The sequence below is a fragment of the Mastacembelus armatus genome, chromosome 18 (genome assembly GCF_900324485.2).
Source record: "Mastacembelus armatus chromosome 18, fMasArm1.2, whole genome shotgun sequence".
In the NCBI taxonomy this organism is placed as follows: domain Eukaryota; kingdom Metazoa; phylum Chordata; class Actinopteri; order Synbranchiformes; family Mastacembelidae; genus Mastacembelus; species Mastacembelus armatus.
Genome location: NC_046650.1, coordinates 16,099,260 through 16,112,746, shown reverse-complemented (window position 1 = coordinate 16,112,746; position 13,487 = coordinate 16,099,260). Strand labels below are relative to the sequence as shown.

The 13,487-nt window shown below is 43.7% G+C and overlaps 1 protein-coding gene and 1 long non-coding RNA gene across 2 annotated transcripts; both read left to right on the top strand.

Moving 5' to 3' along the window:
* Positions 1-424: 424 nt before the first annotated feature.
* LOC113125350 (uncharacterized) lies at positions 425-5,090 on the top strand. The gene is made up of 6 exons (XM_026298736.2): positions 425-934; positions 2,289-2,442; positions 2,784-3,128; positions 3,495-3,779; positions 4,273-4,321; positions 5,012-5,090. Exons 1-6 carry the CDS (start codon positions 875-877, stop codon positions 5,088-5,090), a joined length of 972 nt encoding a protein of 323 aa, XP_026154521.1. The 5' UTR covers positions 425-874.
* A 4,330-nt stretch (positions 5,091-9,420) lies between these two features.
* On the top strand, positions 9,421-11,740 carry LOC113141870 (uncharacterized). Its single transcript, XR_003296850.1, has 3 exons — positions 9,421-9,441; positions 9,541-9,891; positions 10,084-11,740. It is a non-coding gene; the product is annotated as an uncharacterized LOC113141870 (long non-coding RNA).
* Positions 11,741-13,487: the final 1,747 nt, after the last annotated feature.

Sequence of the window (13,487 nt, the reverse complement as noted above, 5' to 3'; positions counted from 1 at the left end):
GGGGGGGGGGTTAGGGTAGGGGAGCTCAGTGCACCGATGGTCCTCGGGCAGTCCAGGCCTATAGCAGCATAACTAAGGGATGGTTCAGGGTTACCTAAGCACTAAATCAGCTCTCTGAGTAAGGAACAGGTGGATGGTACACAATGACAAGTAGAACTGGTTTTGGTGTTTTCCATTTTGGATGTGAGAGGCTCAGAGTGAGGCTCTCAAAAACATGTACTGTTTGAGTTATAATTGTTCTGAGCTCTGATAGATCCAAAGTCAGACTGACAAACATCTTCAAATGTTGAACTACATCTGGTTTTCCGGTGGACTCAGTTTAAACGGAGCCTGATCTCTGCAGTGACACTGGACTCAGAATGGAGACGTATGAAAATCAGATCTTTGTTTAGCTGATGAGACTCGAGCTTGTCCTGGGCTGAGCTGGACACAATCAGATGCTGAAGCTCTGAGGTCTCATAGTCTCGGACGTTATTGTGTCAACCAGTGATTTTCATTAGACACATTCATTTGTTGCAGGGAACAGTTTTGCTCCTACAACAAACCTGAGACGGACTGGTTTCTGTGTGTCTTGCAGCTTTACACCCACTAGTCTGGGTCTCTGGGCCACTTTCTGAAGTGCAGCAGCTCTAAGGCCCAATTTGATCTTTAGTTCACATTCATGGTGTTAAAGTACAAACTAGCTGATGTTTCCTTTAAAGCTGCATCCTGTCATTGTGTTAAATGATGAACTGATTATGATACAGCAGGTGTGTCTCACTGTCAGTCCAGGAAGTCAGGTGGAGTCTAATGTCGCAGCAACAACAGCTCAGAGTGAACGACACAATAACAACCTTTAAATGAACTGATTCACTCTTCAATCGAAAACCAGTCCATGAACAGGACTCACCTTCAGTCACACAGACCAGGAAACAAAGACTCAGCAGTGACGCAGGTATTTTATCGAACATTTTCTCTTCTGGCATCGGTTCCTGTTAAAGGACGGTTACGGTACTTTGACTTATTTCCAAGGACGCTGGTATTTACTGAGCTTTACTGTAAACAAACCTAAATATAATATTTAAAGCTGGATTTCACATTTGTGGAGGAGTAATGTTAACGCTGAATCACCTCTTCTTACCCGGAAGCAAACAGGGAACTAGCAGATAGTCCAGGGCTCCGTCATGAGATGTGTGTTCCTCTGTAGGGTCAGCTGGACAGTTACTGACTGTTTATTTTACTGACTGCTGACTATTGTGTTTTCTTCTTCTCTCATATTATCTGAGTCCAGCCTCTGTCATCAAACAAGCTCCAATAACACAACAAGTCACTGAGTCAATTTAAGAAGTGTCTGCATTGATTTTCTGCTTCTGAAGCTTTAAGTCCAAACTTGAACAGAATCATTGATGAGAATTGATTATTGATCTTTGTGATGCAGAGATTTAAAGTGCTCATTAGTGCAGTAAACACAGCAGGGGGTCTGATCACAGATTACACTGATTATTAGATCATTATTGGATTATATTGATGAGTTCACTTAGTGTTTCATGTCTCAGTGTGAACATGAGCTGAATCCAGATTTCCACATGACCCTGTGGACTCAGAGCAGCACTGTTCTTCCCCTAGAACCAGGTGTATGAAAACCCAGGACAGAGCATTTCCCATATTATGGATGTGGCACAGATTCCATCCAACATTCACAGTGTTTAGAAACATGAAGGATTTAGCAGCATCTAGTGGTGAGACGGCAGAATGCAGCCTGCTGAGCATCTCAGCCCTGTCAGCCTCAGGTATGTCCCTGATTATGTCCAGCACATTAACTTTCAGGCTTTTGTCTCCACAGTTTACCATTGCTCACTCCCCTGTGAGCTAATGAGCCAGAGTCCCCCTGGCATTTGGTCTGTTTGATTTGACCCCAGTCTGTCCCTGCACATATTCAGGACAAACTTCACCAACATCACACCTGAGACACCGACCAGCTGGTTTTCCTTGTGTCCAGTCAGCAGGCAGAGTGTGATCAGCTCCACAGAGCATCGGGCCTCTAACCACATTGGCTCAGTGTCACTTCCTGTCAGCTAGAGACCACTGTCATCTACAGCTTCTCATTAATACTGGAGACTGACTCTGACCCAGTGTTTCAGGACGAAACTCGTGTGTTTCATTACACTGAATAACTGCAGGTCACAACAACAATCCCAGAATGCCTCTGGTCAATGGTTCCTGCACATCTTCTTCTTCTCTTTGACTCTCCGGTTGTTTTTCCTCCTGAAGCTCCAGTTTGATCTGAGACTGTGTCTGATTTGTTGCAGCTGAACAGAGAAACCTTCTTCTTGCGTGAGGACAAACGGACGAGCAGAGCAGCCACACAAGAAGGACGAGGGTTTGACTTCCTGTCACCAGGAACTGATCTGAGATCAGACCTCACGTCGGCGGGTGTGAAGATGGAGGCCACGCCTACGGTCTGTGAGTAACTCTCTCGACAGGTTCGCTCAGTCTGAGCAGAACTCCAGACGATTCTGATCCAGCAGAGACCCAAACATTTAAGATCAGTTCATTGCTGTTCATCTTTGACTGTCTCAGCTCATTTCAGGAACAAACACAGAATGAATCAGTCTCTAATAAGTAGCTGCTGATGGTCCTCAATCAGGACTGAAACCTGGACTTTAGTAACACAATGAAACATGTCTTCATTCACAACCTAGTTTCCACTGGGTTCTATTAGAGAAGGATGGAACAGGAAGCTGCTGTTCCTGTCAGTCCTGTTGCTGTCTGTCCAGCTCATGTTGTGCCTGTTGTCCTCTCAGTCCCACCGGAGGAGGTGGAGGTGGAATCAGGGGTGGAGTCTGTCCAGCTGCCCTTCATAACCACAGCTGACCTGCCTGAAGACATCACAGTGAAGTGGATGAAGCTAGAGAACGACAAAGTAAAAGGTGAGATGGTCCATGTGTATCAGAACGGCTCTGACCAACTTGAAGAACAGCACGGGTTTTACAGAACCAGAACAGAGATGAATGAAGACCTGCTGACAACTGGAGACCTCAGTCTGACCCTGAAACATCTAACAGTCACAGACACAAACACCTTCATCTGCAAAGTCTACAGGGAGGGAAGAGTCTGGAAGGAGAAAGAAGTGAAGCTCTCGATCAGAGGTCAGTTCAAAGTCTTTATGCTAAGCTGACTCTGGGTTTGTGTTGGGCCTAAACACTGGAGACACTTTCCATTATCAGTGAAATGTTAAAGAGCCTCCTCCACCCTCATGTTATGTAGCACCACCTTTGTCAGTTTAGTTTGTCCACATAAAGTCCTCAGTCAGAGAAACAGGGAGTTGTGCTGTTGGTTGTTCACACACCACAGACTCCGTCTCTGTTAAATGGACCAATGGGGCAGAGTCCAGACTGGAACCAGTCAGACATGTTTCCACTACAAATATTTCACTTCATACAGTCAAAGAAAATGTGTCAGTGCTGCTGCTGCTGCTGTCTGTCCAGCTCATGTTGTGTCTGTTGTCCTCTCAGTCCCACAGGTGGAGGTGGAATCAGGGGCGGAGTCTGTCCAGCTGCCCTTCAGAACCGGAGCTGACCTGTCTGGAGACGTCAGAGTGGAGTGGAAGGACAGCTGGAAGAACAGGAAGGTCCATGTGTATCAGAACGGCTCTGACCGACCTGAAGAACAGGACGAGTTTTACAGAAACAGAACAGAGATGAATGAAGACCTGCTGAGAACTGGAGACCTCACTCTGACCCTGAGACATCCAAGAAGCTTAAATGGAAACATAAGAACCTTCACCTGCAAAGTCTACAGTAGGTTGATGGAGAAAGAACTGAAGATTGATTTCACTGGTCAGATCAAATTCTTTATGCTAAGCTAAGCTAACTGTTTCTATTACACTGGACATCAGCCACAAAAAACGTCCAACAGCGACCAAGAGGCTGAAAACACAGAACAAGGTTCACAAATCTTTATAAACTGAGGGATAATACAAAATCAATCAAATAAAATGAGATATAAGAAACACATGAAAAAGAATTTGAAGATCAGAACAGAATTTACTGCACAGATTTGATGCCATGTTCTCAAATCAACATCTCTGACTTGATTGAAAACAAAAACCACTGTCTGATCTACTTCATTTCTTCCAAATGTGAGGTCCAGTCAAACTGGACATATTCCAGACTGGAACCAGTCAGACCTGTTTCCACTACAAATATTTCACTTCATACAGTCAAAGAAAACGTGTCAGTGCTGCTGCTGCTGCTGTCTGTCCAGCTCATCTTGTGTCTGTTGTCCTCTCAGTCCAACAGCAGGAGGTGAAGGTGGAATCAGGGGCGGAGTCTGTCCAGCTGCCCTTCATAACCACAGCTGACCTGCCTGAAGACATCAGAGTGGAGTGGAAGGACTGGAACAACAGGAAGGTCCATGTGTATCAGAACGGCTCTGACCGACCTGAAGAACAGGACGAGTTTTACAGAAACAGAACAGAGATGAAGAAAGACCTGCTGAGCCCTGGAGACCTCAGTCTGACCCTGAAACATCCAACAGGCAGAGACAAAGGAACCTTCACCTGCACAGTCTACAGCAGGCGGATGGAAAAACAAATGAAGATCCATTTCTAATGACCAGTGAAAATCCATTTCACCGGTCAGGTCAAACTCTTTATACTCAGCTAACTGGTAGAGAAATTAAAATGTTTACCCTCCTGTGACCTGATCCACCTGACTTTAGTAGAACTGAAACTCTTCTGAATGGGGCCTATTGTGTATTGTGGAAATATAATTGTTGCTCTCAGTGAGAACAGTTTGCTCTAACCTTGACTATTTGATAAGGGTCCAGATGTCTTTCTGTGAGAAACCACCTCCTTTTGTGTTTCCATGAAAACTGATGTGTTGGGCTGGAAGCAGCCAGTGATCCTCCTGCTGTACCAAGGTGCTGTGTGACTGTTACTCCTTGAAAGTAAAACTTCTATATAATCTTACCGAAGTTCGTCCTCTGAGTCTATTTGTTAAAGAATTTACCAAACAATTTCACGTTAAAGTCCTCAGTGTTTCTGCCACAAGGTGGCGCCAGTTTCACCTGATAAACTCCAGAAACTGCAGATTGAGAAAATGGAGTAAACTTAAGTAAAATTCAAATACATTTCCCAGGTATACCCGGGACCAATGTCGTGAATACACTAATATCATATTAACATAGTTTTAAGTCGAGACTTTTCAGGACTTAATTAGCACTTTAGATTCATATAAGCAACATATACTTGGGTATGAACTTGTTTATAGTCTGGATTCAAAGACAGTTTGCTCTTCTTGGCACTTGTTCTTGGCCCAGGGCAGCAGGGAGGATGAGCCCTGAGTTAACACGTTAATGACAACAACCAACAACAGGTTCCCGGTTATCAGACCCGCTGTGTCCAAACTCAAAGCTGGGCCCACTGATATCAGAGCTATTGATTATTATTATAAGCTGATAACATCAGTAAACAAAGGTTTCCAACAGGAGTCTTTGTAGCCTGACTGTGACCAATAAGCGGTGGATCCGACTGTGAGTCACTCTGTGGGACCTTTAGAGACCTAAGCTGGACCCTGAAGCTCAAATACAGGTGTAAAAAAAAAAACAAAAACAAAAAAAACAACCCTGTCGTGGGAACGCGCATTTCACGATAGTCTCCTTATAACGAAACCAAAGGAAAAGCGATCTCTGTCCTTAGCGTCATCATTCTATATCACACTTGGTTCCCATTAAAGTTCATGTATAACTAGAAAGTGCATCTGAATATTGTTCAGCAGCAGAGAGGAATTCTTCCAGAGGGCAGAGCCTGCAGTGCTGTTTCTGTCCACTAGATGTCCTCAGCGTGTCAAAACCTGTTTGTCTTGATTACTGCAGCTACAGAAGAAGTTTGTAAAGTGGCCTGTACTGTCACAGTCTAACAGCTTCATATAAAACATCCACAACTGGTGTGATGTGAAGACAGATGTTGGTGCAGACTATAACAGCTGTCTCCTCAACGTCACAGGTAAGTTGGTTCAGTCCAGTTGAACAGTGTCCTTGTGTGTCCGTGTTGGACAGACTGTGGTGATAAACTGGACCTGATGGACTGAGGCTCTGAGCTCTGTGTGATTTACTACGATGATTTTTCTAACATCATATCACTCACATGCTGCACATGGCAACAAACATCATTAGGTCCAAGCCCAAACTGTCCAGATGTTACATTTGGACATGAACAGGTATCAACAAGTCTCTCTGTGTGTTTTACAGCAACAACTGGAGCAAAACTAAAACTGTGACAATAAGAAGATGTAGGATCTGCTGTGTTCAGGTCACATGTTTAAACTATAACTAACAGGAAACCACATCCAGCTGATCACACTCAGCTCTTTCTAGACCTAACTAGGACATAACAACGTCACTGATGGACCAGTTCATAATGTTTATTGAACTGAATTGATCACTGGATCAGCTTCACTCTGCTGTTTTAGACAAAAACCTTTTTGTACACAATTAATCAGCCAGTCACAGCACGACCCTGTGACCTCAGCGCCCTCCAAGCCTGTCCCACTTTGCAGTGCAGCCACATCAAAGTTGGCAATGATCAGCTTTGTGTTATAAACAAAGATAAAACTGAACTCACCAACAAGTCAGCAGCTTGAGCTATGCTGATATTTTTGTCCTAAGACAGGCAAAGCTCAAAGACTGTGGATCCTACATTTCCCATAATGCAACCGTTCTTTGGCCAGTGTTTAATAAAGCTAACGTGCCAGGACAGCTAAGGTGAGCAAGGCCCAGGTAACATGATCTTTATGAAATGAAACTCCAGTTTGTGCACCTTGTTATTTCTAAGGTCAAAGTTCAGCCGGTCGGTTTGCATGAGGTAAGAGGCAGCACCACGACCAAAACCGGGTGGGACTGTGTCACTGAGGCCTGTTCACAGCAGCTTTTCAAAAAGAAAACTTCCTGGTAAATCTGTTCAGCTGAGTGAAAAATCTTCACTTTAAAATGGCAAAAAGAAAACAAACGTAATATTTAATGCACATTCAGCCTCATATATAGAGCCTGAACAGTAACAGTGAAACTTTGGCAGTGAAAACAAAACTGTAACTGAAAAATAAAACATTGGCACCAAAAAGTTAACACTGAAAAAAATTCTTCATCATTTTTATGTAAGATTTTTTTCACTGACTTGGTTAATATATGTTTTGCATAAAATTTGCACATTAATGAACAAACAGGACGACTGATTGGTCGCTGCTCACGTCAAAGAGTTTCTACTAGTAAGAGTCTTACTGTGGGTATTTTATTCACCAATGTTTGTAGTGAACATACAAGTTTACTAGGAGAAATCTCTATATATCTAAAATGTGTTTACAGACTAGTGTGATTCATTTACATATTAAAGCAGCTTGTTATGGACGACTCTCTGCCTCCAGGACTCTAGTCCAGCATGAACTGAGCTGCTGGAGACTTAGCTCACGTTACCACTAACCACACATTAGCTCAGTAGCTGCCTAACTAAGGTCTAGTTTGGTTGGAGCTCAAAGAGTTTCACTCACCTGTACTGAGGAAACACTCACATACTTACATAGCACTTTGCCCCATTTGCCTCTTGAGCCATTCAAACACTGGGGGCCACAGGAGCAGTGTGGGGGTCAGTGTCCTGACCGAGGGGAATCAAACCAGCAACCGTACAAACAGCTAGGAGGCAACCTGCTCCACGTCCTGGGTCACAGCTGCCACCGGCACAAAATTCTGATGGATCATATAGAAACTTTGCAGTAACGGACTGTAAGTGCTAAAGACACCACTGTAAACAAACCTAAACCAGGGTAGAGTCCAGGCCTTTCCCGGGTTTCTGGCTTTGATGGCTCATATGTGGGTTGAACACTGGCTGCTGCAGAGACAGAAAACAGGTTCTGTTAACACAGTGAGACCAGACGTTAAATACAAAGTACCAGTCCAGTAGCAAACAGTCGGACTTTCACAGGTTTCTACGTTTGCTGGCAGCCTGTGCAGGAAGCTGCAGGGGGAAGAAGATCAGCAAACAAGTCTGAGACCTGCACAGTTTAAACCTCAATGTGCAGCAGGATGGAAAACCTCTGTTTTTGGTGGCTCCAAGAATTTTCCTCTCAGCAGGAAAACATCAAAACATAATGTTTAGATGCTGCATCGAGAACTGGTATAAAATAATTAGACAAAAGTATGTGACAGAAAAACCACATGATCGTAACAGATGTAGAAAGTAACAAACCGCCGGAAGAAGCAGAGGCCACAAACCGAGGAGCTTGGTCCTGCTCAACATACAACAGGTTTGTCTCTCTCGGCTCCAAAGACTCTTCCAGCTGCAACACTGAGACCATTTCTGGGTACAGGGCTGCAAAAACAAGCAGCTCTTTGTCAGCCACTGACTTGATTTTCCTCCAAACAAAAAGCAATGGACTGAACCAACCAGTGTCGTCACTTTGAAAGAACAACAGGTGCATTGTTCGCTTGTTGGTGAATGAGTAGTCCTTTGTTCCTGACCAAGAAAGTCAAGTATAAAGCAAAGGGCTCTTCACTCTGTGCTCTGAAAGACTCACAGGCAGATTGTTTTCTTATATTAAAAACAGTCAACTGCGTTTTCTTTCCATAAGAAACGTCTGAGCGTTTTGCAGGGAGGGAAACAGACCTGACCCAAGAGAGTCTTTTCAGACCTGAGGAGACTTTAACGTGGTCTGAGCTGGGACCTGATCCAGTCTGCTGCCGAGGAAAACGCTGTTCTTGAAGGTAAGAAACATGTTTGTGTCCATTCTCCTTCATTGACATCATGTATTGAGGCAACTCTGCAGCAGAAAGGCTTCAAATCTGCATCACATGTGTGAAGTTGGATCAAGATGCGCTTGGAAAAATCAAGTCAAGCTGAAATGTCCCGGGTCCATCAGTCTGCAGGTTTATGCTGGAACAGTCTGGGCCCCTCCAGCTTCTTTCTTGACAACAGTTTATACATGGCAGGTTTATATAAAAACGATAAAAGTATCTAATAGTCATGAAACAACACTGATATAAAAACATTAGACACTGCAACAAGCCGTATGCTACAACGACTCCTGTTAGAAACCTTTGTTTACTGATGTCCTCAGGTTATAATAATAATCAATAGCTCTGATATCAGTGTTTCAGTTTGGACACGGCGACTGGTCTGATAACAAAGACAAAGAGGTTCTGTCTCATTAGAAAGTGCTGCTGCAAGTTTGTTGTTCTGTCTGTTCCTGTTATATTGAACTGCAGTTATTACTCTGTTTCTGTACAGCCTTCATCAGGTGGAACTGGCGCCACCTTGTGACAGAAACACTGAAGACTTTAACGTGAAATGTTTTCAGAGAAAAACAAACTGCAGGTTTTTCATGTTTGTGACTCTTCAGCTCTGTCTCCTCTGACAGGAGAAGATGGTCTGCTGGATCCTGCTGCTCATCAGCCTGACCCCCTTTACCTGGGGTCAGTTTTTATCCACTAACTCAAATCAATTGGAAATCCAAAATAATCCAAGTTGTGAGTGTGTGTGGTCGTCACTTTCCCTCTGTGTCTCCTCAACAGGAACATTTGTAGTGAATGTGACACAGAGCTCCTATCAGACAGAGGAGAACCACGACATCACACTGGACTGGACCTTCACAACCACAGCTCTCTCAGCAGTTTACATCTTCTGTCAACTGATAACTGAGGACAAAGACCCAGTCCTGTTTCATCTACATGAGGGTGTTGAGGTCCCAGAGTCTCAGGACAAACAGTTTTCAGGACGAGTCCAGTTTGACAAAGACGTCCTCAGAGAAGGACGAGTCAGACTTCATGTGTCCAGACTCAGGACTGAGGACTCTGGTCTGTACTGGTGTGATGTGAAGACAGATGATGGAGCAGGTTCTGGCAAATGTCTCCTCAACGTCACAGGTAAGTTGGTTCAGTGAAACTTTCCTCACAGATTCATTTCAGCAGCTTTTTGCTAAATAAGAATCAGAGAAGAAAAGTATTGTGGAAACTACAATCCTTCCTGCTCTGCCTGAACTGAACTGATTCACGTCCTTCTTGCAGAAAAGTTGTTTCTTCACATGAAAGACACAGATTTGATTTGTCTCTTTACAGCAGCGAGGGACTGGTCTGACCCTGAGAGAGAACCTGAGAGACCAGACGCAGCAGGTTGGAGATGGATCGTCCTCATCTGTGGACTGGGACTGACAGCAGCAGCAGCAGCAGCAGCAGCTGGACTGACTGTGTGTTACTGTTGGTTCAAAAAGACTCAGACTGGAAAAAAAGATTCCAGAAGAAAAAGAAACTACATCTCAGGTTCTACATCAGAGGAACCAGTTCGTCCAACAGAATCAGACCAACCCTAAAGTCCATTTTCCAGCTCAGACAGAAATCAGTGGTTTGTCATTGGCTGCAGGTCAGAAAACTGCACATCAGGACACATCAGACAAACCAGCAGGTAACCTGAGCAGCAACTTGATGCTTCATGTATGTTCCATGTTTCAAAGAAGAAAACACAGAAAAACACATCTTTTCCTTCCTGTTGCTCATATTGTTGCTCTGTTTTATTTATGTATGTTACATTTTTTATTTGTTCCTATTGTTGCAAACATTGATATTTGTGTACATTTGTAAATAGAACAACACTAATTTGGAAATATAATAACTTTATATTTCATTGTTTTATCTCTTTATTTTAATTCATTCTGTGAATGAAGACAATAAAAGTCTGAACTGGAGTCAAATAAAACCAGTTTGTCCAATAAAGCAGGTTGTTGCTGTGAGATGATTCCACCTGGTGGTTTCTGGACCAACCTCTCTGTTCCTGGTGGCCTGGATCCACCAGCCTTTTGGTTCACAGCCAAACGGATCATTGGCTTCAGTGGCTTTTACTTTGAAGGATTTAGCTGCTTCCACTTTGCTCAACAAGGCTGCAGGACGACAGCATGACAGCCACACGCTCCATGTACAGAGCTGGAACTTCTAGAAACTCCAACATTAAATATGAAGGAAGGTTCACAGTCAGGAAGCTGTTTCTGCAACTCTCCAAGTCCTGCTGCTTCATAAAGAGCTTTGGTTTTTGACTGTAGGAAAAGATATTTCTTCTCCTTCATGTTGATGCACTAAAAAGTCAAACAAAGATTGTTCCCAAGTCCTAAATCTCAGAGTCCAAGTCTCAAGTCACTGTGTGGGACTGAAGCTCAACTTCCCTGATGAAAGACTCAAGTCAGACTACTGACCGATCCAAGTCCAATACACAACCACCAACAGGCCTTTTGGAACCAGGACAGGTCAGACCTCCTTGTACAGGTGACACAGCCTCATCTAAACAACAACAACCTAAAGGCCTAATGGAGCCAGAACCAGACAAGTCAGACCTCCTGGTACAATATCAGGACTTTTAGCAGCACTGACTCCATCAACAACCACCAACAGGCCTATTGGAGCCAAAGCCAAAGGCCAGTTCTCTTGGCACCACCAGCCCAGCCACCTCTAATTAGGTGGAAATGAAAGAATTAGACATTAGACAGAAATGGAGAGACATGAGAAAGGACAAGGCCGTCACAACAAACACCTGATTATTGGTACAGACACATATGAGATATGACAAGACATTCAACATTACAGACAACTGATTATTGGTCTGCTGAGCTGTCCAGGTGATCTGGTCTGTGCCTTGTGCCTGAAGAGACCTGGGACAGGCTCCAGTAGATCCTCATGACCTATGACAACTGACAATGGACTGGAAATAATAAACTGGTTTTTGGTTTTTGTTCTGTTTATTTATTTATTTCTATTCTATGAAGGGAAAGTAAAACTGTTAGTGGGTCATTGTGGGCCCAGGACAACAGACCGTCGGTGGCCCTGCTAACAGGGTTCATGGATAAAACTGGTCTCCCTGAGCCGCCACACATTTTTCCACCTGACTGATCTAAAGGACAAGCTCACCTTTGTCCACGAGTCTTCAGGGCCCTTATGGATCCACACGTTGCAGACCCGATGTCTGGTCTCGGTCCGACGTGGTTTTAAGGAGGCACTTTGAGCCTGAAGGTCTTGAAGCTCAGTCCGCCATGCGGCCACGCTGCTCTGCGTGTTGGGGCGTCACGCACCTGTAGCAGGTGCAGACAAACAATGAGGGAGGGTCGCACCAACAAAGTGTCTTTGCTAAAGAAACGCTCGGTGTCTCACCTTTTCCGGACTCTGGGTCCCTGGTCCTGCAGACACGGCTCTGTTCAGGTGAATAATGATCAGATCCACTACAGCCTGAAGCCACGAGGCTTTGTCAGGACGACCCCTCACGTGCAGTTCTCCAACTCAGCCAGCAGGTGTCGCTCTTCTATAAACTATGATCAGGTTGTTCAATGAAAACTAATGATTTCACTTCCTGCCATAAATCCACAGGTTGGACCGTCTCTCTCTGTGTCTGGATATTTCCAGGCTGTTATGGTCTAAACCAAAAAACACATGACCCACCTCTGCACAGCTGGAAGGATTTTGTGTGGATCAGCTGAACCGACACTTCATCATCTTCCTCTGCTGAGTGATAAGACGAAGCAAGAATCAAGTGTCTTTACCCAAACACAAAAGGACCTTTGTGTGCTGGGAAACAGAAAGTATTTGTACTAAATGTTGAAGGACCAATACATGGACTGCTTTAAAATGCTGACCTAGTCAAATCATGAAGGTGACTTATATATAGTTCACAAGTTCAACATGTTTCTGAGCAAAAACAGGAAACACTTCTATTTCAGGGCTGTTGTTAAATAAGTGTTGTTAGTTCATACTTGTTCTTCATCGTTCCAATAAAACGTCTTCCAGTTTTGTGGAACTGTTGCTTTAAAAGCAGTTTAACTTCTATAACCCATGAGCTGTTTTACCTTTGAAGACCCTTAATTCTCATCACTACTTAACACTTAGCATCCAATAGTCAACATTACCCTGAAGGTTGGATTCTGTCATCTCATGACTAGGTGCTGCTAAATCTTTCACATTTTACACATTGCATCTTTAAAATAATATGAAACCAGGCAGAGGAAAGACGAGTGGATCCATCACTCACATTTTAATATAAAAATGTAACGACACTTTTTACCTCTGAGCATTTCAGACCAGTGAACTAAACATTAGTGACTTACACATGAGCAAAGAAACACAGTCAACAGTCAGTTAGCTGAGCTAGCTTAGCTGGAAACTCGAACTCTGCAGCTTTAAATATCACAACTTTTCTACTTTGATTCAAGTAGCAGATACTTTTCCTGAGGTCATTACAGAAGTACTACATGTACAACTTAACTTCAGTGCAACTTAAAGGATCATCAAATACAAATACATCAAGTCTAATACCTCAAAGTGTAAAAAAAATGCAGCATTAGTGATAAAATCCCTGTGGGACAGAACAGAGATACGTAAACTGAACTGCCAGCTGGTGATAAAAGAAAATGACTTTAGAGAAACCTGCTGTCCTGCTGATGGTGGAAGGAGTCTTCTTCTTTAACATCCCAGCAAAGGTGGATTTTAGA